The 27,000-nt window shown below is 39.5% G+C and overlaps 2 protein-coding genes across 4 annotated transcripts in view; one reads left to right on the forward strand and one right to left on the reverse strand.

Moving 5' to 3' along the window:
• Positions 1 to 893: 893 nt before the first annotated feature.
• LOC118321870 (lisH domain-containing protein ARMC9) lies at positions 894 to 26,119 on the reverse strand. Of its 3 annotated transcripts, XM_035653418.1 has the most exons (26): positions 25,921 to 26,119; positions 25,109 to 25,277; positions 24,856 to 24,981; positions 24,256 to 24,426; positions 23,637 to 23,792; positions 23,411 to 23,503; positions 22,004 to 22,028; positions 21,179 to 21,336; positions 20,810 to 20,908; positions 20,000 to 20,035; positions 18,305 to 18,339; positions 18,100 to 18,211; positions 17,256 to 17,348; positions 15,727 to 15,817; positions 15,069 to 15,192; positions 14,527 to 14,666; positions 13,494 to 13,570; positions 12,921 to 12,995; positions 12,347 to 12,437; positions 12,153 to 12,205; positions 11,587 to 11,685; positions 10,691 to 10,806; positions 9,826 to 9,995; positions 9,200 to 9,305; positions 5,179 to 5,369; positions 894 to 2,087 (listed from the first exon to the last, which is right to left on the reverse strand). In XM_035653418.1, the coding sequence occupies exons 2-26, from the start codon at positions 25,181 to 25,183 to the stop codon at positions 2,065 to 2,067; spliced, it is 2,535 nt and encodes an 844-aa protein (XP_035509311.1). In that variant the 5' UTR covers positions 25,184 to 25,277; positions 25,921 to 26,119; the 3' UTR covers positions 894 to 2,064. The 3 variants fall into 3 exon arrangements, with proteins under 3 accessions (XP_035509311.1, XP_035509312.1, XP_035509313.1); XM_035653419.1 differs by lacking the exon at positions 20,000 to 20,035; XM_035653420.1 differs by lacking the exons at positions 894 to 2,087; positions 5,179 to 5,369; positions 9,200 to 9,305; positions 9,826 to 9,995 and having other exon boundaries at positions 10,687 to 10,806.
• Positions 26,120 to 26,473: 354 nt separating this feature from the next.
• polr2h (RNA polymerase II, I and III subunit H) overlaps positions 26,474 to 27,000 on the forward strand; it is a 2,799-nt gene continuing 2,272 nt past the window's right edge. The window contains exon 1 of the mRNA XM_035653421.1: positions 26,474 to 26,670. The gene's annotated coding sequence lies outside the window, so the exon portion shown is untranslated. The remainder of the gene's footprint in view (positions 26,671 to 27,000) is intronic.

Consider the following 27,000-nt stretch of genomic DNA (forward strand, 5'->3'; position numbering starts at 1 on the left):
AACTGTACAAATCACATTCTTCCACTCTGGTCTTAGATTACATTACATTTGCAACGGTATGCTGAAAATCAACAGCAGTTTAAGCTTTATGCTTCACACAAATCCCATGCTTTCCAAAGACTTTAACAGTTGAAATGTACTGTATACAGTCCACTTCTCCAATCTTGTCACCTTAAGGATTTTTGCAATCCATGTCATCTGTAAATTCACACTTCCTGTTGTTACTTCACAGAAGCATAATTCAGGCCATCCTGTTATAGGGTTTCCCCTGCCCCTTAACCACGCATGCTGTTTCCAAAAACAATATCAGACAAGCCACTTCCAAAATCAGCCTCCCAACATCTAACCTCTCAGACCTCAGCAACAGAGCTGTCACACACATAGCACTTACCATATGACACCAATCACCCTCTCATTCCACACTTCACATTACTTTCGTCAGGCCACAGATACGGGACTTAAAATACGAGACTAAAATAGAGAAGAGCTTGCTTTGGTAGAAGCTTTGCCCCTTTTAGCACAGCAGTCCTAAGAATATGATAATTATTAAGACTTCAGCATGTCCCCAGGACTTCTGTACGGGTGCAGCTGTCCGGTGAGTTGGCGAGTGTGACATAGCTTTCAGTTTACAACACGATACGGGAGCAGAAATCCTCCTGCTGTGTGACATCTTGATGAGTTGAACACAAAGAGTTTTTTCTTTCCGCTGTGCAGCACAGAGGCGAGCACACAACATTGTGTGGGCACAATATGCCAACTACTCGCTGGCAGTAATTATGTAAGGGGAAATGATTTATGATTCTGAAGACTGAGCCAATTGGGCCAGCTAAGAATCCTTCAACAATGGGTCAACGAATATAAATGTAAAAACAATAATAAGATCAGAAAACAGGTGACATGTGACACATTTATTTAAAACCACTTAAAAAGTATCAAAATCAAGTACTATCAAACTCCATTACAACAAAACTGTAGCAGTTCACATAAATATACTGTACATCACAACACAGGAGAAACAGTGCAAATGTACAATGCAATGAATTTAAGACGTTCACACAAATTCAAGTCGTACGGATGGTAGTGTATATAACAGTAATAAGCAATATCTTTTTGTGTGCTAGCCTGACAGTTCATGTCAAACCGTGGGTCTTTCTTGTAAACATTTCATGGAGCATAAGATAAACATGAGCAGCCACTCTGATATGAGATAATGTTTTATATTCGAAGTAAAGCTGGTGCAATTATTTATTTATGTGGACGGATATTTTCCACCCAAGTCAAAAATCAATATATACAGTATGTACTGAAATTCAGAAGGTTATAGATTTGGAGAATCAGGATGAGAACTTTTGTATGACTTTTTTTTTTTTAAATATCTGTACAATAAAAAGGTCCTTACCATGGTTAATTTTTAAATGAATTAAATGCGTGGTAATTACAGAAAGGTCATTGAACATTTTATCTCTATGCCTAGTCATGTCAGGTTTCCTTAACCAGTAATCCACAGTTTACATGGAGTTAATACCAGCTAAAATAATTCTGTGCTTAAGTCTGAACACTTCAGCTTGTATTCAGACTTAAGTGCCGATATTGAGGATTCATCAAGGAAAAGAAGCATCTCTGGGACTCTGTTTATCCCTGCTGATGTGAAGAAAATGGAAAAGAATGTGCTTATGTCAGAAGGCCAGTAAGCAGATACAGAAAGGTGCTCAAATATTTTCTCTTGTACTGCCTCGACTCAGAGCTATACTTCCAAATTATCATACTTGCATCTCGTTACGCATATTTAGGTGTGCCTAAAACTATCACCTGGGGGGTTGTGATTATCATCTGACCTCATATCAGGTTACAGAAGAAGTCTGTGCTGAAGCAGAAGGGGGGGGGGAGATGCAGAGCCACAATCCTCCACATTGTTCAAGCCCCTCCTCCTCCTCCTCCTCCTCCTGCCGCTGATCCTCGACCATCTCTGTTGCCCTGACCCCGATCACAACCTGGGGGGATGAAGTTACAGGAAGCCTGATGCTCCCGGAGAGATAGTGCTACTTCATGGTGACAGCCCCCTCTTCACCTCCTCTTTGACTGGCTGCCTGAAGGAGGAGAGAGAAGAGGGAGGGATGTGGGGTGATAAAGGGGAAAAGAAGAGAAGGAAAAGGACAGTCAACTTTTAAGTTATAAATAAAAGCAAAAATATCGAAGATGTCCTCCTGACGTATTTAAGTACAAAAAAAAATAAAAATCACATGTAGTACTTCATATTCTTCCTCATTAAAAAACTTGAATCTATAAATATGCTGAATTGTTTGACTACTGCTGGACACAATTTGTCTCCGACTTGAACCATGAAAGTTTCCATATCACACTTGTTGCGTGTTGCATATTGGACCTGGATAGACCTCCAAACTAGTGATAGATGAATATTAAAACTGTGAGTGTCAAACTCTGATGCACATGCCTCATTCTGCACAGTGACGTGTAAACACTGCAGTTGTAACAAGGAGTTGTAACAATAAGCAAAATGCATTTTTGAGTGGAGGGGGACTTTAAATTATAGCAGCCACCATTACACGCGGCATCATTGGACTGTAAAAGCTTACTTTTTTCAGTAGTTTCTTTGTGACAGAAAGGTTTCCCCCAAACTTCTGTATATTCACACTTTGGATGTGAGGACATTTGAACATGTCTTGACTTTGGCTGAGACATGCTGGCAATGTGTGGTCAGTGATATAAAATCCAAGCACCTCATTCTGAAAAGGTCATGAATTTGGTTCTGTTATACCATTTCCTTCTTATTTGTGAGAAAAAAAATCATATTTTCTCATCACATTTTTCATTCAGGTCCAGAGTGACACTACTGCATTCCCTCCACTTTGTCTAGCTGCATGACAACATAAAAGGGATCTCTCATCACGTTAAGTCAGCCTTGTCGACACTGACTTGGTTAGTATAATACAGTTTTTTCCCCATCTTCTCAACGCGGCGAGGCGGCAGCGGCTCCTCTCCTTGTTTGTGCTGGCTGAGTGGGTGGTCAGCTACAAAAACAGCTCCTCTAAGAGGATAGTCTCTGTCAGTCACAACGGAAGTGTTTACCAAAAGTGGGCCTGAAGGGGATCCTGTCTCAGCGTGTGGTTGGGGTTCCTTTCTTCCCGCCAGACTCCACCAAGCAGCAAATACTGGGCATAATAATGCTCGACAGTAAGCAGAAGTTGAATTCAAAGAAACATAAATTGAAAAGGGAGTAGCTCAAGAAAAAAACAAAAAACAATTAAGGGCTAGCAGTGAACGAACCAGTAAAATTTTAAGATTATTACAGTAAAAGTGCACTTAGTTTGTTTGCTGCGTCATGTGAGCCTGCTTATTGCCCTTTAAACGGAGATAGGATTAAGTGACTTCCTCATGAGTCCATAGATGTCTGACACTTGCCAGACAACAAACGTACAACACACACATACAGGAGGATGCGGTGGCTTCGACTAACCATTAGACCCTATTACAGGCTTTATGGTAAGGGCAGCCGGCGCAAGAGCCGGACGTAATCGCTCATCAAATGCAATTAAGATGAATCAGAGCATGGAGAGATGTTATCACACAACTAAGAGCACCAGAGCAACTGATCAAGCCATCTCCCCTGCAGGGACTCAAGTTCTCTGTTTAACATGTGAAGTTGACAGCAAATAAATATGTAGCTGTGGTAGGGAGGGACTATGTCACTGGTGTTTGTTTTTAATACTGTTTTAGTGAAAGATCTGTTTGAAGAAAATTGCGTCTTGAACAAAAAAAATACTAATACTACTAAAAAATCTGTCCTTTTATTTGTTCTAACAGCCATATAATGTATGTACTGCCAACAATAGAGTAATTATCATACTGTAATTTGGCAAGTTTGCTACACAAGTTCAGACAAACATTACCATCAAAAATCTTTTCTTTGGTTTTCTTAGTTTAAACAAGGTCCAAAAAACATAGTCGGGTGGCCTAAAAACCATTCATGTATTTTAGGACACCTGCTTGCCCAACACACTTGTCCACTGTTCCATCTGAAGGGACCAGCCTTGTCAAACTTACGGTAACTGTAGCTGAGGCATCAGTGAGTGAATGAAGAAAATTGTGGAATAAACATGTCTTAAGTTTTTAGTCCTCTTTTTGTTAACTGATAATTGAGTGTCACTACTGGGAACTGCAGAAACACAGATTAAAAAAAAAAAAGTTTTACAAAGATTTTGTTTTGGCACAATTCCAGTTCCAAAACTGCTGAAAACCCAATGTGTAACTCAAGATCTGAGCTTAAAGGAAACTGGAGCTTGATTCGTCATCTTACCATAAATTCCACTTTTGTCTCGTTGCACGTTATTGTGAGTGTGCTTTTGTTTTCAGACAAACTAGAGTGGACAGTTCTGGTAAGACCTGTTTGTAAAGAGCAGGAAAATGATGATATTTGGCTGATAGAGAGGGAAAACGGCCTACACAAACAGCTACGACACAATACAATGGCAGATTTATGACGCAGTAGCTGGCAAACCCTGTTTGTTCTGAGCACAGAACAGTTAGATAACAGTCAATCACAGTCCTGCAGTTACACCTACCCAACTGCTAGTGAAGATGGGTGATTTGATGAAAAAAGGTTTGTCGACCAGTAGAACTTTTACTGTACCATTTCTACTGAGGTAGCTATCCCCTCTCAACTTCTGGTTGTATTGTATAGGTAATTGCAGGCAATGCAACAATCTATCAGCATGACTACTTCTGTAATACTGCTTTTTAGAGGTCTCTCATTAGCATCAATGAGACAGTACGTTGATTTGTAATGTATTTAGTGTCCAATTAGCCAATGAATTTGTGGTTATTTTGCCAATAGAATTTCCACATTTAACACAATATTAACATATCAATTTAATATTATCTTATGCAAGATTACATATCTTATGTACCCACACCTACTGATGGTGGACAAGTTCAATATGCATACTAAAAAAAAAAAAATAAACAGACTGAAATAAACAGTTCCAAAGTTGAAAGTCTACTGCTGTGTTCATCTTGAATTACGGTTGAGTGCTTCTAAGCAAACTCGATTTTCTGAAAAGCACTGGAACTCCAAATCATGGCTGGTTATCTTCCAAATGGCTGGAAAAGTAGACAAAGTAACCAGCTGGAGCCAAAATTGGATGGTGGCCATATGCTTACTTCCACTTTGTCGTCCCCCTCCTCCCGCGGAGCTGGCAGAGCCTGGCCGGCTGCTCTGCTGTGGCTCCGACTGGGAAAACTGGGGTGCCAAAGTCGGGCCTCGACCCCGGTGAGCACTGTTCTGGCTGGCTGCTGTGTCAGGTGTACGGGGGATCTTGGGCTGGCTTGCAAACGCAGGGATGTAATCACCACTGATGACAAGGAATAGAAGAGGAAGGAGACAAATGAATACTAGTATGCTTTTGCTTTTAGTCGTAATACATTATAAGAAACAAAAATCAGCACCACCAATCATAATAATAAGAAATGGGGAAAACCATACAATCAAACAGCACTGGCTTATGAAAAATCTCAAAAATAAAAAATGTAAGACAAAAGACAAGGCCACACTGACCAAGCAGGCATTCTCAGACAAAACGAAAAGTGCCCTTTGTTGAATATTTTCCATTTTCTTTTTTATCACAGCTACTCTCATTTCTCACTTGCTTACGGTTAGAAGGATCATTCAGAGGTCGTCATTTTATCCGATGAGTTGCTCAGTAGACGTAAGACACTACGGTCATGAACAGATCTCATTTCATAGAAGGTTTCACAGAAATCACGGCTGTCTTGGGTACAACATCAACCTTGCACAAGCCTCTTGCCCTTGACACTCGATAGCATCCATTTCACTCGATAGTCTCTTCTGTGCCAGATTTTTTTAGCGATACTTCCAAGATACCCAGTAGGGACAGCTATCGTGGGGTCATCCATACCATATAGACTCTAAAGGAGCTGACTTCATATGTATTGCAAGTCGGTATTATGTTATTTGTGATTTCTGGTTATTTATTTTTTTATTTATTTTGATACTATAAAACACATGTAATATCATACACAAGATTTTTAAAATGAGAGGCAGTGTTTAGTTTTGAGGGCATTATAGGCATGTTTCCAGAGTTCAGTCAAGGCCACCGATATGTGGAGGAAAAGGGGAAAGCCTTCTGGGGCCAAGCCGCTAGGGGGGCTCATGGAGGCCATCAATAATCCTATCACAGAGGGGCGAGCACGCACACTAGTCACTAGGAGTAAAGTAGATTTGGGGAGGGCCTAGACATTTCTGTGGGTGGGCGTGGTCAAGTATTTCTGAGAGATTCATTGTGTATGCTATTTAATGAGGTGCACCTAAACGCTGTTGTTTACTTGATTTTGCCATATGCTTATTTAAACACAGATTCTGTCATCATGCTTCAGTTCCTTTCTCTCAAACATTGGAATTCAGATAGGATCAGAGCTTGTATTTTCCCCGCCTGCTGCTTGAATTGCTGTTAGTTGATCATTATCTTACCTGCATGCTTTTACTTCCTGTTCGACCTACCCATGCTCGCAACGTTCTTTTTCCTTTGAAAATATACATATGACTATATGACTATAAATAAACAATGTTAACGCCTCATTAGTAACCGTCATAATGTGACATAATGCATATAGCTAATCTGATAAACTAAATGAATAAATAAATACAACTTTTCACTAGATATATTTATAAGTAAATTGTATTCAAAGTAATGTAATACTAGTCTAATTTACATTTTATGGTTGCATCCTTTTATGCAAATTACAAAATATTTTGCAGCTAATTTGCTTGCAAAAATAGTATTGGAAAAAGGCCCTATTGTGTCGTAGAAACCACAAAGAAGGCAATTTGTATTTATGTCTCTGTGTGTAGCAGTAACACTGGCTCCAATATCCCTGTTAACATATCACAAATATTACAAACACTAGCCGTCATGCTGTAAATACAACTGGGGGAGGCACCTTTAAGAGGCTCTATAAACTTACATGCTCTGTGTGGCAGCAAACCAAAATTTGCATACATGCTACATAAATGGCCATTAGCCCCTAAAATCCTACACACAAAATCAGCAAAGGTATCAAGAGCTCAGTCTGTACCAGATGCGCTAAATGCCACTAAATGTGTAGCATTTGGTGGCAGTTCAACATGGCGGACTCCTTAGAGGAGGACCCGCTTCTTCTGTAGATAAAATAATTCTAAGGTAACGAAAACACAATTATTCTTATCTTTAGGTCATTATACACTTATGCATGCTATACCTATGAATATTATTATCATTTTTTCTACCAGTAGATCCTCCTTAATGTTACACACTGGGCCTTTAACTTTGACGTCTGAGTGGAAAACAGCTTCCCAGGTATCACCTGGCAGAGTTTGGCTAAAAAAACAAACAAAAAATAAGAATAAAGCGTGGCCATTAACCTAAAAACAAAAGTCAAAAATATATATCTTTTTATTTGACATTTGCTAAATTACAGTGTTGCTAAGATTCTATTCACCTATAAAGGACGGAGTCCTGAAATCCTCTCACGATGGTTTGGTCTGGTATCTGAACTGGTGTGAAATGAGGCCACTGAAGTCAGTATTGTAGAGGCATTGTACGTTCCTGAGAGAAGGGATAACTGAAGCGTTTTCCTGGGACTCATTACTCTTGGCGGGATTCAGGAGTCAAGTTCCTCTGGGATTTAAAGGAGAGGAGAAGCAGGGGAGGTTTGATTGAATGGGTCTCTTTGTGGGCACTGCTCGTTTAAACGCATGTCACAGTCTCACAGAACAGCTTGGCAGTGCTGAGTCACCGATTGGTGTAGATCAACACTCTTGCCAACTCTCTCCACAGACGAGTTTTACCTCAGCTGACTTACACTGTTTGTTTTTATTAGCATTTTCCCTATTCCCCCTCGGGTCCCTTTTATGATAGGTAGTTGATACCAAACATCTGACTAAATGCACCTTTAACCTTAGGTCTCATCATTGACACACTGCAATTTTATTGTTGTGTCTTTTTTGCGCTTCTTTAGAATTTATGTATATATATACGTATGTAGTATACATACACACACACACACATATAGTTGTATTCTTCATGTTTTATCCATCTCTTCTGTTATTTTTGCAACCCGCAGCTCACCTTGACTGAATTCAGTGGTTCTGAGAGAATGACAGCCAGTTTGTAGCAGACAGAGAGGACAAATATGGCGCTGAATAGGAATGGCTCGGATTGATATCACACAAGCTTCACACTCTCACCATAAATAAGCTTGCCTACTCACTTCTGCTGAGCAGTGAACTGAAAGTTTGCAAGTACAACAGGCCCCTTTCAGGAGGTTCTGTATATATGACCACTGTACCATAACTTATCATCCAAATTCTTTCAGCAACTGAACCAGCCTGCAGTCAAGACAGGCCTTCTTCCCTCCTACTGCACTACTATGCATATGACAATGAACTGGAAACATGGGATGATTGGTGATTTGAAGATCCCATAGATGTTGGAAATGATGGCAAAGACTGTCACGGCTGTGGCAAAGCAGAACACGCAGCAATCAAACAAGCCACTCTCACAAACAGCATCCAGCTCTTCCTCCAGCTGTCTGACAATGATCACTAGGATGTGGCTTTTTTTTACAGTAAAGTATATATACAGTATATATATATATATATATATATATATATTTATATAGACATAAATCTTCACATGCCACTATCTGGCCCTTCATCTGAGCTTGAAGCCATGAATCTCTCGAGCTGATGATGTTTCATTTGCTCTGGCAGATTAATGACAGATACTGATGATATCAACAGATAATGATAGTTGGAGGGACAGTCTAGCGGTGGTGAGCTGCTCTAGAGGACAAACCACTATGATGTACTACGTTCTGTATATAATGACTACTGTTCAACATGTGTTGAAAAACCATATAAATACCATGGGGATATATATTTCTGAATGCATGCCCGTTTTAGTCTTATCCCAGCGATGCCTATTTGTCCTTGTGTGTGGGGTCTCAAATCAGTCTAAATCATTAGAATCAAATTTAGAAACTTGCTGAGCTCATTAAGAAACTCTCTCTCTGTTTTAGCCTTTAAATTGCAGCAAGATGCATGAAAACACACAGAGTCTTGTTTTATGTGTGCATGTGTGTGTGTGTGTGTGTGTGTGTACAGTTAACACTTGTGTCAGTTTACCTGGCAGACTGTCCATTGTGTTCCTCCTGGGACTGTCCTTTTCTGGCTCGCCCTTCATATGGCCTGTCCAACTCTGACTCCTGGGACAACCGGCCACACTCTGAATCTGAGTGTGTGCATGTGTGTGTGTGTGTGATTTGATAGAGAAGGAGGACAAGTTACGGCTTCATCACACTACTTTTGGAAGTATCAAAGTTTCAAATTTAAACTAAAGTCAACACAATACGAACAATAAAAACAGTAACACATTTACGGGCGCCACTGAACCCATCCTGATGCCACGCTGACATTAGTTATATAGAATGCCAAAATGGGTCATTAGCCATTTGGTGCCCATTTTCCTGAGTCTTTATGCTTTCTGAGGAAGTTGCATGAGCTTCCTTGCCTAGTGGACACTGGGCATCACATCAAATGAATCCAATATAAACCAAATAATGAGCAGCAGGTGGAAGGGAAATTAAATTGTCCCACAAATATGGAGCTGATTTTCAGTCCGCACAAAGTGTATTAAGCATGAGTAATCCGACTGCAAACATCTGATAAACAGCCACAGCAGTTTGACATGGTTTTTATTTTACTGAGATCAAATGTATATATGCATTTATTGGTAAATGACATCCACTCACCGATGCTGTGACGTAGGGAGTCAGCAGTACTGGGGCGACTGCCGGAGCGTGTAGGAGGTCGGGAGTTGTGTCGTGAAGGAGGCAGGCTCCCTTCCTCGCTCTTCTGTCTGCTCAGAGGATATTCTCTGTCCCTGCTACCCTCGCCCCCCTGACTGCCGGATCGATAATCCCTACACACGACACAAAGGCAAATAATACAGCTCAGGTTTTGTAAGAACTGACATCAAGGTGTTCATGTTGGTAGTATTAATTTTTTTATAGCATGTCATAAAACCTTTATCTTCTAGTGAGGAAGTTATAAAACCGGTGTATCAATTACTAGCTGTGAGTTGATGCTCCCTTATTTCTGGGAGCAGGTGTATGACACAATCCCTCATAGCTGTCATATTCATTACTCTTTCTTGTATTCTTTCAGTCTAGCTTACAGTTTGCATTGACAATAATCTGCCTCTCAGTGCTAAGCGGTTCCAGATTCCTCCTGCTGACTCACCCATTTAAACAAGCATTTTAGTCAGGTATTGTGATGGTAAATGGCAAAATGTATCTGAAACCATTCTTTCTTTGACCCACTAAACTACTTTTAATGGCTGGAGAGACTTGTGAACAAAGGGGGCAGCACGATCATTGTCAAAGTGACCTATGGGTCAGGCTACAAGCTGTCTGTGCTTTTGTAAACTGGTCCACCTTGAAGGAGAAGGCGCTAGGCATCAGATGTATCTAAATACAGTATTCATGGGTAGTTTACACATCTAATGCACAATGTATAACTAAAGTACCCTTGAGCATGAAACTTAACCATATCCTGCCCACTTACTGTCACTCAGACACCATGAATTAGCATGTCAGTTTGGACTGTTAAACTTACACCATGTTGACATTGCGATGAGAACTTGGTGTGACTGGTCGTTGTAAGGGTTCATCGACACTTGGTTGAGGCAGAGGGGTTGACTTCCTCTTCACTTTTGCCATGTTGGTCATAATCTAGACAATCAAGAGAATTTTTTATACATTAGTTTATTAGACTAGTACGTGTCACTTTCACTCCAAGCTTTCCATGTCTTGTCTGCCAGTGTGAAGGGTACACAACCAATCTCAGGATCACTGTCAAAGTTGTGAAATGGAATGGGCATGTGATGAGTATTTACAGTCTCTAGGCAGTGTGACTGGTTTGACAGGTGTATAACAAGCCCTGTTTACTGTTCCTGTTCAAACGAAAGTCAAAGAAGAAAGAAAGAAGTTCTATGAGCCCATGGAATCAGTCACTAAATTTAGAGTAAATTCAGCATGCTGGGGACATCAACTTAAAAAGCTTATGGCTCTTCCAGATTTGCCGTCTCTGTCTGTAGATATTAACTTTTAGACACTAATTATTGGAACAGCCGCCTTTAAAGGGAACCCCTTCTTGTGAGCTTTTTGGACATCACTACTTGCCTGTCACAGATACATGCTGTGACCGCTGTAGCCATCTAGCATTGGTAGTACAATGATATCAAATCTTACAATTCCTGATTCCTCTAGTGTCTCTTTCGCGTGTAACACATGACAAACAATTTCAGTTCCACTGGTCACAGGTATCATTACCTTTAGCGGCTGTATCTTGAACTAGCTGGAACTGTGTGCAGCTAGCTCAACCACAGACTGACTTTAACTTATTAAGAAACAGCTTTTTTGTAAGTAGTTTATGTCCGTTAAGAAAACAACAACATGTTTATTTATCTTGTTCATAGTGAGGAGTGTAGTGAGTGTGTGTTTTGCCCTTACTCCCAGGTACTCAGTGGTGAGCAGACTCTCCCCAGACAGTTCCCTGGGCTGTGGTTGGAGAACTTCCTCTGTATCGAGGTCTGTCTCCATTAAATCTTCCTGTCACAAGACAATGATAGTAAATCAGAATTACACACTTTGCAGTTGTGTGTTTCACAAACATGCGAAATATAATGGTCACAAAAGACTACCTGAGTATGCAGTGACAGTAATTCAGAGTAACAGTCTGCCTTTGATGACAGCATGAAATCAAATAATGAAATCAACACAAATCAACCTCTTCCTTCCACCATTAAATAACATCCTATGAGTGTTGATAGCTGTGACTATGGTTAGTTTTGTGCTGCCTAATTTATTCATCTATATTTAAAATGTCTCTAAACTAGGTTAAATACCAACACAATGCTTGGCACCAAGTAACACAGTGCCAACAAAAGACCAGTGTAGTCTACACTGGTCTACATATATCAGTTCACCCTTATAGCAATGGTAAATGGATAGCAGCTACAAAAACACCACATCTGATATCAGAGGCAATGGAATAAGGTGCTGAGGGGAGGACTTACATCATTGTCGTCCTCCTCTTCTTCATCGTCTGACTCTGGCCCCTCTTCCTCAGCTGGGTGGAGCACAAGGATCAAACAAGTCGGTGCAGTTTAAAAAAAAAAAAAACAGCAGCAGTGTAAGTCACTTACTGCTCCACTTTGGAATATAATTCCAAAGGGACATATAGTTGAAATAATAAAATACAAAAACAAACCTGAGTTAAGCTGTTTAATGATGAACTCAATTTGTCTGTTGAGGTCTGGGTTCTCCTCCTTGCTGTAGCAGCGGAGAATCTCCTCTACACTCTACACACATGAGGGAAACACATGTAACATGCATGTAAGCACATAACTTTACAGTTGAAAGTTAGCTTCAGAATCAAAACCAGTGACTCAGTGTTCAAACTATAAACTGTAATAACAATTGGCTATAGTCACAAATACTTATTTTATATTTTTATTTTTTAAGTAAGTTGATTATAAAGTAACAGATATCTGAGGCATCTGCTTATATATGATATTTATTGAAGAGGATAGGCCCAGCCACATCCATACTCCAAATGTCGTTGCATGAAGAAGAATTACTCTTCCAACCTGTGTTTGAGTCAGTATGAAGCACTGACACATCCCACCATCTCACCAGTCTCCGGGTACAGTGACTGTGTCATATGACTGCAAACACCTGTTGTCTCCCCTCCAAACACCGGATGCGTGATGACATAAAGAGACAAATTCAGAGCAAACACACAAACTGAGTTTCCTCCAAGCAAGACATTTCAGCTATCTCACCATCTCTTTGGCTTCCTGTCTCACGGTGGGAATACACAGGATACTGTACAAGGCTCCATTCACATACGGTCGAATCTGAGGAAAGCAAAGTGACACACACACACACACACACACAATCTTTCTGATTTCAGGCCAAATGGTAACAACTTGTATGAACATGCAGCAGCAAGGAAACATGGATACAAGGAGGAAAGAATGCTTATGTAGTTGATCCAAATACCAGTATATTTCTATATGGCTTTCCAAAGTTCCTGACAACCTTTCATAAAATGGAATGGAGCTAGTGTTATTTATGTTTTATAGAGTCATAGTCATAGCTCATTTAGCTCATAGCTGTTGTCCGTTTTGGTGTTTAGAATTTCAGTTTTGCTTCGCCGAATGTTGCCAACTCTCTGTTCTCTTGTTCTCTTTGTTGTTTTCTGAATGTCTGAGCATGCCCCAATACTGCATGTGTTAATGAGTTACATATGCTGCGCCCATTTTCTTCAGCCTCAATGAATGTGTCCTGTGTGGGCATTGCATGCATTGCACATGTGACATCTGTGTGAAAGTGTTGACGGATGTGGGTATCACCTCATGGTTCTCATGTCCAAGGAGGTCAGTTAGAACCTTTAGCACATGCTTGGCGTTCTCTGCGCACTTCCTTTTTCCTGTACAAAGACAGCCATCCAAAACACACAAACATACGCACAAGCTTCAATTTAACCACCTGCAATGGGATCTGATTGCCTTCAGCATTTTCTTTGTGTTATATCTTTCTCCACGTATAAGATAATAAAACCACTGACAAATCAATCAAACACAGTGCAGTATTTCACTTTGGCATTCTATGAAAAACAGGCCCTGGGAAGCTGGGACAAAAATTAAGGAAGTTCTGAGAAAAAAAGAGTATCTTAGCTTGTCTGTGTCTAGTAAAAGGGTGGTGGCATGAACAAAGATACAATCAAGATATGATGTAAGAGTAAATAAGTAAAAAGGGGAGTGTATCGATAAGTACTCTTATTTATTATTATTTATAATAAATTAAATTATATTATATTATTATTTAGAACAAGGTGTAAAAGCTAATATTTTATACGCAATGCAAATACAAACAAAGACATTTACTCTGCTGATAATACAATCATTCAACAGGGTCATAGTTAGACACAGACGATATGCTGCTTTTTCTTGGCTTCTTCAACAAACCTTCGATATACTATTGCAGTGCCAGCTAGCTATACAGAGCGGTATAGTGGACTACGACTTGGGTTTTTGGCTTAAATGTGGGTGAGTCAAAATTAAAGAAGCTGCACATGTTTTCAGCTTATTGTCTTCATTAGGGTCAAAAACATTTGGGGGGGAAAAGGATGCCTTGAAGCCTTGAGATTGTTTTCTAATTTCTTACAGCTTTAAAACACAGAAGCATGCAGAAGTCTATTCCTTGTAATTGCATATTTTTAATGGAAACTAATTATATGGCATTTTTAAAAAGGCACAGTCCTACTCACAAAACTGATATCCTGTGTAGTGTTTTGGACATGATCTATTTAAATGTATAAGCAAAGTGTTATTCTACAATTATTCAACCATATCTACTCAGTATCCACCTGTGCCTCCCCTTTACCTTTTGTTCGCAGACACAAGTTCATGAGCAGAGCTGCAGAGTACTCCAGGGTGTAGTCACTCAGGCAGTCTGAATCCTGAAGCTCATCCACCAGCCAGCCAATCAGATCATCTGCTATCATGGCCGTCTGCTGGCTCCTCCTACCAAGGCATGACGGTAAATAGTGGATTAAAAGGAACTTGAACTTAAATATTTGTGTTTCTCAGCTGTGCAGTTTGTTCTTTAGGTTCCCTGTCTATGTTAATGTGGGTTTGTTGTGATTGTAGACCATCTACAAGTTGAAATAATGGGAAAGCACCATTTTAAAGCCATAGTTGTTTTTTACATGCTGCCATACTGAGATATAGGAAAATTAGAATGTTTGTTTTCTGATTGGTTGTTCTATGTAGTTTCCATACATGTACACTCAAATGAAAATGTATTTAAATGTAGCTTCAGTAAGACTTAAAAAACAACTTAATTAAGACTGCAGGTGATTGAAACGGAAAAAGCAGGGATTTATAAAATAAAATTATAAAAACAGTGGGTGTTTTTAAATTTACCTGAGGCTGAGTTTCTGCAGGGCCACTAGCACATTCTCTCTAGTGAGGGAGTCATTTTCCTCCTTCCTGAGTACCTCTGTCAGAAGTTTCAGAAGAATGGGGATTTGGGAGAGATAAACTCGACCTGTAAGCATTCACAGAACATGAATTAGAAATAATCCTCTTCCTGACATTTTAAAGCTTCACTGGGCAACGTCAGTCCCTTTAAAAACACAACAGTTTTGTCTAAGTTACCAGTAGTGGCTTCAACAAAGAAAAGCCATAAATTTGCCAACTGATTTCAAGGTACAACTGTGAACACAAGCGAGGACAATACAATACAACAGAATGATTCAAGTCCAATCACACTTAAACAATTCCTTGTTGTTGAGGATGAATGTTAACTAATTACTCTCTTACAAAATAGTCTTACCACAATTACTTACAACTACATGATAGAAAGTAATTCAGCAGAAACTATATTTGTCTTTACAGAATGTCCTCCATAGTTAATGGCATGCTGCTGTGGAGGACCATTAGCGGTTTCAAACCTGAATGGAAAGTTATGATAAAAGGCCTACCATGAATCTATGTCTCCAAATGCATCCAGTCAGACAATGACTCATGATACAAAGAAATAATGATGCTTAACCGAATGTAATGCCAGTTGAGCACTTACCCTCTGCAAGGGAAGCGAATGCATTGATGAGACGAGCCATGTACTGGCGGACAATCTCGTTCTTCGATCTCAATAAATCAAGCACGGTTTTCTATGAAAACATAAAATGTAGGTTAGTTAGAAATCATTAATGCTCTATAGCTCGTCTATACTTTGGTGAATCCAGTTCTTGTTACTGTACTAACTAATTTAATACCTGTGGTCTAAAATCTTGTAGCTTTCTGATTTCTAATGACTATCAGTGAATCTCTTCAGTATTGTTTTTTGCGGTTTCAGAAATGCTTCCAGTAAAAGTGTGTGTGAAAGGCAGAATGCACTGGCATGGGGACATAGATGAGCTCTTAAGAGCACTTTATGGAACTGGCCTGATCATAGCACTAGTATTTTTAGAACCACAGTCGGGCCACAAGCTGACCAGCACACTGGGAAAACTTGCTGCAAATGTCCGTTACCTACGGTAATTTATGCTTTTTGCCATTGTCAGAGAACAGAGAACATTCGTTTTTGTGATTTGATTACGAGAAATTGACACCCTTCCACTATTATTATGTCTCTCTATAGTAAATGGTGTCATTTGGAGGTTGAGCACCGTGGTAAGTACAAAGACAAAGAGCTCAGGTGTGAGGTGAGGATCATTTACCCCTCTATAAAGGGATTATCTTTAACATGGCAACCAACGGCTAAAGGCTAGGTGAAGGGGCTGTGAAAACAAAAGAAGAAAAAAAAAAAGAAAAAATACAATAAAGCATGTAAGAAAGACATGCGGCTTTAGAAAACCTTTTGAGAAGGTTAAATTTGGAATGTAATCGTTTCCTTGTCATAAGAACAACAGCTAGTTTAAAATGAATAAAATTACATACTTATAATATTGTGGGTCAATAGGTGTCAGGTAAAATTAGATTAAATGTCAAGACAGTGATTAAGAAGGTCACTGTAGGTAAGAGTTATTCTAACTATGACTAAGTATCAGTCAAGACATTGTTAGCACCCAAAATATTTTTAAATGGTGGGAAACTGATGTCAAAGCAATATGATGATGATTTCAGTGCTTGCCTCTGACAACTGTAAATAAAATACTGTATCTGTAGTTGATAACATTGTTTCTGACATTGTTTTTGCAGATTTTGTTTGAATCAACAGAAAAAGCTTCTCCTTGCCATCTATATGGTATGCAAATGTTAAAACAGACAACATATCGCAGAAGCATAAGGGTGACATCTGAAATGATATGTCCAGTTTGTCTCTACAGTCTATGATCAAATCATAGATCAAACCTGTGTGCACCCAGCAAAGGTGCCAGTTCACCAGCTCAGGCCTGTCCTGAAATTAGAGCCTGGGGATTAATTAGGCAGTGAGGCAAATGAACAAGAAGTTATTTTTTACTTTAGCGCTGGTGATTGCATAAAATATAGGTTGGAGAAAATCTGTGTCATTTCAGTTCACATCAGTAGACATTTTAGGACAAATCTTCCATAGTAATTGCTTTATAGTGTTAAAATACATTAAAAGTTGTAGTGCTATAGTCCCACCTGTTTAGTGCTGTAGCGCTCCAGCAGATCGTTACTGATATAGGCCTGAAGCACAGTGTCTCTCTGTTCACCAGGGAGTGAACGAGTCAGTCTCTAAAAAAACGTGAGAAAGAGACCAACCAGTGAAGACTCAAAACAGTACACATGCAAAGTGATTATGAATGGTGCTCAGCTCCTTAAAAGCTGCCTCACAGTAGAACCTCTGCTTTTTATTTAATACAGCTGCTCAGTCAAATACTGTAGATATACTCGGCTGCAATAGCTTTGTGTGAACAACGTATACTGTTTGCTAGGACAGAAAACATTTGCTAAAGTTGCTAGAATGAAAAAAAATAGGCAAAACAGGGAAAGGGTAAATTTGCTATCACTTTGCTGTACAGTATATCACATTAGCCTTTCTGTATATGCTAATCATGGATAATATTACAGCCAAGTGTAAAGTCCTAATGGGTGACCAGGGATAATCCACAAACGCTTCACTAGAGGTTAGGAATTGCTTAGATTTCCACAATTGTGATGCCATTTCCCTATCATGCTAACTTCAGAAGATTGATGCTACAAATGTAAGACTAAACTTTAATCAGCCCTGAATGAAAGGTGGGTACTTTCAGCAAAACAGTGAGAAAGAACAAAATAACATGAAGCAAACATTCAAGGATTAAGGCACAAAAAAGTGTGAATTACTGCCTTAAGGGAGTAGACAAACAAGTAGCAGCAGTGGTCATACGTGTTAGTAAATAAGTATAATAGTGACTATCATGCAATCATAACATGCAAGATATGACATGGCATGAGAGGAATAGGGGATTATTAATATACTGTCAATAAGAATATAAATACTCACCCAGCGTAGTGCCTGAAGCAGCAGGGATCTGAGTCTATCTGGGCCTTCAAACAGGTCTTTCTTCAGCTTTTCATAATCTAGTGAGGGTAGCATTGGCACCTCCTTAGATCTTCTTAAAATGAATAAAGAATACGTGTCAGCCATGTTTTATCATGGCACATATCAAACTGTGCAGATTGAAAACCTCTTCAAATGTAAGACTTACTGCGGTGCGATGGATGCTCGTAGCATCGAGGATGCCTGCCAGAGGGGGCAAAATTGATAAAAGACAAAAGAGGAGCAAAGTGTATTTTAGAATTTACTTATTTATTACTCATTATATTTGTCACAACTCTTACTTGAATGTGTGAAAAACATTACCCATGCGACTGTGCGTCTTTTATCACCCTTACTATCTGGTTAGACACTGTCTTAATAAGTCATTAGTGTTTTTCTGGACATGCATGCATCATGCTTGTGGTACATGCTAAATCCCCAGACATACATCAAAGTACTGTTTGGTAACATCGCCCATGCAGTCAGTGTTAAGTAGGCTGTAAGATAATTCAACAGTTAAAAAGTACCATAGAGGGCAGGTTAGTGTGAAATAGCCATCCTGTCATTTGTTACACCTCAGTGTACGTGTTCTGTAGGCCTGCGTGCTGTTATTTTAGAGAAAAGGCTTCTGAACAGAGTAAAATAAGATGCTGGCAGTGCTGTGTGTGTGCGGAGGAAGGGTGAAAGAACTAATTATTAGTGTTTTTTACTATTGAAAGGGGATTTTGAGCCCTGAAATCCAATCTGAAGCCTGGGTAGTTAGGCCTATAGCAGGAGCAGCGTAAGGTCAGGGGAGTGATGCGTGTCGTCTGAGGTATCAGGTGGTCTGGCCACATTTTTGCTTTGCTGTGTAGTAGGTAATACGGAAGTAGAGGAGAACATTGATACTTGGATTCTTTCCCAAATTCCTGTCTCTCTAAACATTGTTCTGAAGAATGCTGAAGGGCAAGGAGACATGTTTCACTGAGACATTTGACACTGGGGGGCCTAGACTCTGGGGGGCCTGACTGAGATTGACATCCAACACCCTTATCCTGAATGTATAAATAAAACTAAGTTGGGAAACAACAAAAGAATGTATGTGCAACAATGGCAGGAAGGAAAACTACACCAAGTATTTTTTTTACATTTTTAATAAATCTTTTGATTCTCAGATTTTAGCTACACAAAGCAAAGGCTTGACCTGAATTCTCTGACAATGCACAGTTTACATAAGAGATGCCTTTTCTCTTCTTTAGTATCTCATCTCACCATCTACATCTGAAGGCCATCTATTGTTAATGGTAATGTCTACTGGGCATAAAGAGATAATTATGGTCAATTATGGATTTATGTTGCAATAAGATTGCACAGTTGCTTTTTTATGTGAGGGCAAATATGGTCTCTCAGGTTTTAGGTACAGATGAGACAAATATTGTATCCAGGTTACCAGGTATGTTTAACTGAGCCTGACAGTGTATACGGTACCTTTAAAAAGAAGACAGATATCCCATAAGGAGTGTTGAGAGGGGGGGCAATGCCTGCGGTCTTTGAAAACAAATGATTTTAATGATGAGGTCCGCCCTGAGATGCTCTTGTTTGGCTTAACAAGTGGCCTGACAAAGGAGGTCATTCTTCCAACAAATTAGGTCAAACATCCTTTCAAGGTAGGACAATCTAGTAGAAACTACATGAAAATGGCAGGGAATATAGACTGAGCACAAAGGCAGGCCAATGTATATCTGTAGTAAAGGAGGGGGAGGCAGACATAAAGACAAGGAGAGGAGGAGGAGGAGGAGGAGGAGACACGGCGAGGCACAAGCAAGATGAGAAGTGGGAACCTGCTCGATGACAGGAAGTAAAGATGAATACGTATGAAACTTACATAGCCATCATCATAGGGACTCATAGAGTAATATCCCTTTGTGGACAAAAGCATCACACACGCAAAAACAAACACACAGAGAGAAGTTGTTCAGTTCAAACAGAAAGAAACAGATTTCAACACCACAATGAAGGCCACTGACGGTAAGCGTGAGGTTTTTGGAGAGTTTGGTTTCGGTTTAATCACACTGCAACAGATATCAAACAATGAAAACAAGGATAGAACAGTTTTTTAGCTTCTTCAGCTATTTGCTGTTTCATTTGAATCTTTCTACGCTACTCACTCCTTTAGCGTGCAATCACGTCATCATCAAATATGGATAATTTCTATTCTAACCACTATGATCAAAGTTACATTTCAAAAGGGATTTTGTGAGCCACTGTGACCAGTGTTTGAAATTGCTGTTGTTAAAGGTTAACAAGCCTTTCTCATCTGTGTGTATTAATGGAACACCAGGATGCAGTCACCTTTTTCCAGGATACAAAAAGCGCAGGATTACTACATGGTTTAAAGTTGGCTGCACACAGTACAGGATGCAGATAAACCCTCCTTTCTAAAACATCTCTTTAAAAATCCTTTTCAAACACAGTGTCAACTTGACCAACGTGTGTGACGTAAGGCCCTGAGACCAGTTTTCTCTTACGTTCTCTTTACGTGTAAGAATGAGGCTCCTATCAACAGTCCCCGCACTTGACATTTTCCATCATTGTACTGAAATCATCTTGCCTTTAGGCCTTGTGATTTGTTATTCTTCTACCAGCCAGGTGTGAAGAAGAAAGAGAGAAGAAAAGTCTGTGTGCTCTCACTCACAGTGCCAGGTCTCGTGAAGTCAGTGCTCTGCACCACGCTCTGCCTCATCTGGCTGCTGAACAGGCGAACACACACACTCTGCAGGTACTCAGGGGAGATCTGCAAAAACATTGTAGGCCCTTTGAGCTTTAAGAGCAGCAGGGCTGCCATTTTTGTGTCCCTGTTTAACAACTGTGCCGCCTACTAGCATGTGGGTGCATATACAAAATACTGTTCTAAAATTACACAGTGTTATAAAAAGGTTTTTTATTTTAGTGATTGCATATAAAACAGTGAAATTTGCATATGTAAGTAACAGCCTAATTAAACCATTAATTAGATAATTAGTCTCATTGTGCGTGTGCGTCTCTTTCTGTGTGTCCGGCCTACCATTTTTCCGCTGACGGTGGCCTCCAATGAGTCGACCAGCTCAGCAGTGATTCCAATCAGGTTGTGGTAGTCGGCCTGCATCTTGTTGAACTTTCGCACGTAGCTAGCGATGCGGCGGTCCGATTCAGCCAGTTGGAGCTGTAGCTGCTGCATGGCCTCTGTGCAATCACACAAACAACATTCGTATCATGAGATACCTTCTCTGTGTGAAGTTTAAGTGTTTGTCATAACATGTTAATGTTGTTGTTTGAAAAATGTTAAATAAATGGGTGGAGGTTTATCTACTTTTTAAAAGATATTTTTCAGTCTGCAGGTCAATATTTCAGATGTTGATTCTATTCTAAGGGAGTAATTATTAACCTTTATCAACCTCATTCTGCAAACAATTGCAACACTGATATAACTTCTTATCTAGTCTTTGGCATAGCTTTCCATCATTGCTTCAGTCCCTTTGAATTATCGTAGGCTGTCAATCACTTACAAGAGATTGTCGGTTTTACTACAGACACACAAGTTGACAAATTAGACACGTGAATGTACCAATGATCTAGGTGATGTATATATCAAAAGTTGTGTAATAATATGACTTTTATCTTTATCTGGACTATTTGTCCACCACTGTTAGGAAATAAGCAGGTGTGGTCTTTAAGATTTCAGTGGGTGGAAGCTTTTGTTCCTTTCCAGAATGTGGATTTGAGGGTAAAATGAAAGCCAAAAATGACAGCACCTACTCGAGAAAATATTGAGTAACTGGCACTGACAAACACAAGTGGTTGTATAGCCGGTCTGCAGTTGGTGTTAGCAAAAAGTAGATTTGATATTTACCTTTAGTACTCCTTCCTCCCTCCTTCTGCATGACGCCTGTTAAAGAATACAAACTAGGACTCAATTGAACACAAATCAAACTACTGTATGTTTCTTTAGTCACTATTTTCATCCAGAGCTATACAAATGCAATAAATGACTACGTCAAGATGTAATGCCTCGTTTAATTTTTACAGGACATTGGACAAGCACATACATCCTGTTTTAAGCAGGCAAATTTGTACAGGCTTAAGACAATATGCGTTATTGCACGAAGAGATATACGTGTTGATATAGAATCAATGACAGTTTGTTTTAAAGGGAGGGATAGACTCATTTCATAAATCCCTTGCATGGGCAAACACAGCTGTCATTGGGTGCGTTTACATGCATAGTCAGCTTACAGACGGATTTCTGCAGTGAGCTAATTTACATGTCATGAAAACGTTTGCGGTCACTCGACCAAAAGAACATTTTCATGTGACAGTATGTTGTGCCAGCTGCCAAAAGTTTGCAGTGTTTACACATTGAAAGTGTTTGCACATTGAAAGATTATACATATATATAACCTCACTTTCTAATGTTTTAACATATTCAAACATGACAGATTTTCTCTGGTCAGCCCCTGAGATGATGGGTGCTATGTTTATACGCTTTGATCATCAGCCAGTAGGGATAGAGTTTAGTTTCATGAATGTGCAACAGGAAAGTTGATCCACTGGGTTTCCAGTAAGATCAACAAAACTTGTTATCCTTCAATTGTCCTTCTAGTCTGAAGGGGTTAGGGTGAGTTAGTTACAGATTAGGTTTTGCCATATTCAAAGGTAGCCATCTATAAATGCAAATCAGACAGGATTTATTTGCAGGATATGCAACAACCAGGTCAGGGAAACAGTCAGACTGTTAAGGCTGGGAATAATTTGGTAGTTTAAATCTTATTTGAGATTTAAATGTGCAGTTCAGCCAGAAGACTGGAAGAATGGAAATCACTCTGTACTTGGCATCTGTTAAATCCCTGAGTTGTTCCTCTCAAGATTTAGTTGTGTTTTTCCCCACTGCTGATCTATTATTTTAAAGCCAATTCCTAGAGACATTTGTCTCCTTTGATAAGTCTACACAACTTGTACTTAATGTTATGCAGTTTGGTAAGCCACCTCTGTGAGGGCTGTCAGGTGCTGTATGAACACAGTTAACTACTGGCAATTTAGTAGGATACCACTGCCAAAGACCCAATTCAATGGTGATGTAAGAAGCTGAATTGAGCATTTCATAGTTGAAGGTTGTTTTTCCACTACTTAGTATTTAGCTGTGGTTGGATTTGCTACTAATATCACATCACTGCAACACAGCAAAGACATTGAAATAGAAAGAGAAAGTCACCCGTCTTTCACAGCAATGACATGAAAGCAAGTCACAATAAAAGGATACATATAAATTCAGAAGCCTTGGGGTGTTGGACGGCTTCAATGTCACTGACAGAAACTGCTCCAGCTTATCCTTCAACTGCGGTATCCAGGAATCCTAAATATACATAATGTAGGTTGGAGGAAAATACAGTTATGTTCATTCTGAAGGTGGCACTGGGTGAAAATGTTGCATATGCACAATTATGACTAATTATCAACTAAGTAATGTTCTGTAATTGGCAGAGCACCTGGAAAAGATCTTTGAAAGAGGGATGGACGGTGGGGTTGGGAACGAAAGGCAACGCATAGTAAGGCAGAAACTTTGTGGTTTGGCTCAGCGCTGCTCCTCGAGTCTCCAGGTACTGCTTGAAGTGGGAAATCCTCTCCTCAAACTCAGCTCGGTCCTGGAGACAGATTCAAACTGATTTATTTCAAGTCAGCAACAATTTAAACCCATTTCATTATTTAAAACACTTACTTCTGATGCATGCACACATTCTCTTCAATTATATGATTCTGTTTCTTAGCCTGTTATCGTCACTTGAAACTGAAGAAACTGTTGATTTTTTTTTTTTTTATAACTTTACATTGAAATACATAAACACAAACTGCAATGACCTAAACAGTGACAAGTATATGATAGAGGTTATAGATGCTTGCTTGTATAGTGCACCAGCATCATAGATAGCCCACTGAGAAAAAAGCCAGCAGCACAGCTTAGTGGTCATTTTGAAAAATAGCACATAATAATGTTCAGCTATAGGGCACAATAGGGTTGCAGGACATAGTTGGATTTTGTATATGCAATAAGGACTGCTGTTGTTAAACATTTAAACAAGAAAACAAAACAAACAAACTTGTACGTACGTGTCTACCAGGGTGTCTCCTCAGTGGGTAGATGGTGAAGTGGATGTGAAGGTAGAACTCCAGGCTCTGGGCCTCGGGGTCTGTATCTTTTACCTCTGAGGGAATATTGTCTGTCCACAGTTCAAAGAAGACTTTGTGGTCTCCATCATCAAAAGAGCTAAGGAGGTCTTTCTAGAAAAGTCAGAGTTAAAAAGGAGTGGGTTAGGGACTACACCATAAAGCATGCTGTTGACTTTCATAATGCTAATATCAGTGTACTGCCTTCTGAGCGCAGATACAGGGCCCGAGGATGCAGAAGTGCTTGCTTTGGCAAAAGCCTTGTACCCCCCAGCCACAGCAGCCGTAAACAGGGTTACTCGCTGATAGAATTAGGAGTCTTGTTTTCAGGTTTCGCCTGTGGTTGCTGTACTTCATGTATTTCTCACGTCATCGTTGTGTGAAGACGTGTGTAAAGTGGAATGTGTATTTTCCCTTTGATATCCAGAGCTGTGATAATATTATTAAAACACAGGCTGATATTCCTCAGCTGTATGGTAATAATTAGCAATGTGTGTGGGGGATCTTCCAGGAAAAACAAGTTATAAGCACTTTATCATTTACCTGAATGACACGAGTCTTTGAGTCCCTCTGAATACTTCCTTGAGGCTTTGAGACGAGCTTGCCTTTGTTTTTGCACTCCTTGTCGAAAATGTGAACAGTCTCTTCAAAGTCCTCGAACTTAAGATACTACAAAAGACACACAACAAGCACAAGTGTCAATAACTCCATCATCATCTTAAACAACTTCTTGTGTTGATGCTCCGTCTGACTTTCACATTGCTCTGTGTGGATTATCCAAATTTTAAAGTGTTACCTCCTTGACCATCCCAAGAAGATCGGCTTCAGTTGCCAAGATGTCCCCCATCTTGGCTGCCTCCCTCGAACTCATGTGAGTGCCCAAAACCTTTAAAACACCTACCGACAGAAAAGACTTCTGTTCTCATGAAATAACGTTTATACCTCCAGCCAGCATTCTGCAGAGCCTGCAATGGTAGATAGATAGATAGATAGATAGATAGACTAGATAGATAGATACTTTATTCTTATCCGGGGGGATGCGGAAATTCAAGCACCAGTTAGAATACAAAAATACAAACATACATTAAACTTAAAATAACACCCTGACCTTAAGAACAGAAATCAAAAAGAAGATAAAATATAAGATATAAAGTATTATGTATGTATATAATGTATCAAATTAACAGTAGCTACAGTACACATTGCAAACAGTAAACAGTACAAATGGATGTGCAAATAGGACAGTAACGTTACATGCCACTGTTGATAGTCATGTGAGAAAGTGTAGCACACACAACCTTTAATTTCTTTAATCGTTTCGGAGTCTTAAATTGAGGTAAAGCAGCAATAAAAAGGTTTTAATGTAACTAACAGTTAATTTTCTTAACCTAATTATTTAACACAGACATTTTACTGGCATTTTAAAGCTGTAAGACCGCAGCGAGGACGTAGATATGCTGCTTTTGAATTTAAACATTATCTTCAACAAACAACTTCTGCGACAACGTCAACTTTAGTCAAAATGTGGCAAGCTAAAGTTAGTACTAACTTAACTTAGCTGACGGCTAATCAACCTTATTTCGCGGTAAGAGAGGACATCATTCTCACCTTATTCGCACATATTTTACCTCGGCTACGGGCTTATATCGCTTTCAACGTGCTCATCCACAACTGAAACTTATATAATCCATTTTAGCCAAAGCGTACGGGCTTCACTTAAACTGGTGTTAGTTAGCTGGCCATTAGCTAGCAACCGTACACAGTTAGGACGCTAAAACACCTAGCAACCGAACCGTCGGGAAATTCAGGCTGGAAAGTAGAGGCACATGTCGTAAAAGAATGACAACTCTGTGCGACGCGCTCATCGTGTCTGCATCCGGTTTGGTTCTACTTAACGCTATTTTTATCCGAAACTATCAATTACTTTTTTAATATTTATCCAAAAAAATGCTTAATATTGCGCGGTGTCCCGTGAAAGCATGCTTTATTTAGCTAATAAATAATTATTTACACTAATGTTTTTGAACATTAAAATAACGACAGATATATAGCTATAACGTTGATTTTTTTTTGTAATATTGTTTATTTTGTCATACATATATAATTACAATTCGCCCAATCTTTTTTTTCAATATCAACACTAATAACGAGTTTGTATTTTCGACCGGAAGCAGTTTGCGTGTCAAAGGTTGAGCACATTGTTCCTCGGCGGTACAGTCTGTTTCAAACCGTAATGAATGAAGTTTTACTCGAATAACATATCCAGCGCGCATTTTACACACACGGAGAGAAAGAGAGAGAGAGACTGTGACGTTTTTTCCGTACATAACATCATACAAAGAGTTCATCTTATTTGAGGTAAGCTTGAGGAAGTGTGTACAACATGCCAATGCTAACAGCTAGCCTGAATTGGAAACACAAGCTGAAGCTGTAGTTATGATAAGACCTCATTAGTTTGGCTAACGCTAATTCAGCTATACCAGGTTTCAACGTTTTTAAATTAATGCTGAGTCATAGTAAGTTTAGTTTTACATGTTCATATGTTCCACATAGGCTCTTATGGGTGGGATGTGTTCCTCGTCAGTCTGAGTTAAAGCTAGTGTTGTGAAGGAGCTTTAACTTATTTATTTCTGCTGCACTTTGCACTGTGTAGCTTTGACAAAAGGTAATGTGTGATCTGGATAGACA

This window comes from Morone saxatilis, unplaced genomic scaffold (genome assembly GCF_004916995.1).
Source record: "Morone saxatilis isolate NCDOM2014 unplaced genomic scaffold, NCSU_SB_2.0 Contig12, whole genome shotgun sequence".
Taxonomy (NCBI): Eukaryota; Metazoa; Chordata; class Actinopteri; family Moronidae; genus Morone; species Morone saxatilis.

Bases quoted from the DNA above. Each gene is read 5' to 3' on its own strand.
- LOC118321870 (XM_035653418.1), bottom strand. From the start codon at position 25,183: ATGAGTTCGAGGGAGGCAGCCAAGATGGGGGACATCTTGGCAACTGAA. The intron at 18,212-18,304 runs GTAAGTCTTACA...ATTCATTTTAAG, and splicing joins CGAGCATCCATCGCACCGCA to AAGATCTAAGGAGGTGCCAA. The intron at 12,996-13,493 runs GTGATACCCACA...TGCTTTCCTCAG, and splicing joins TTGGACATGAGAACCATGAG to ATTCGACCGTATGTGAATGG.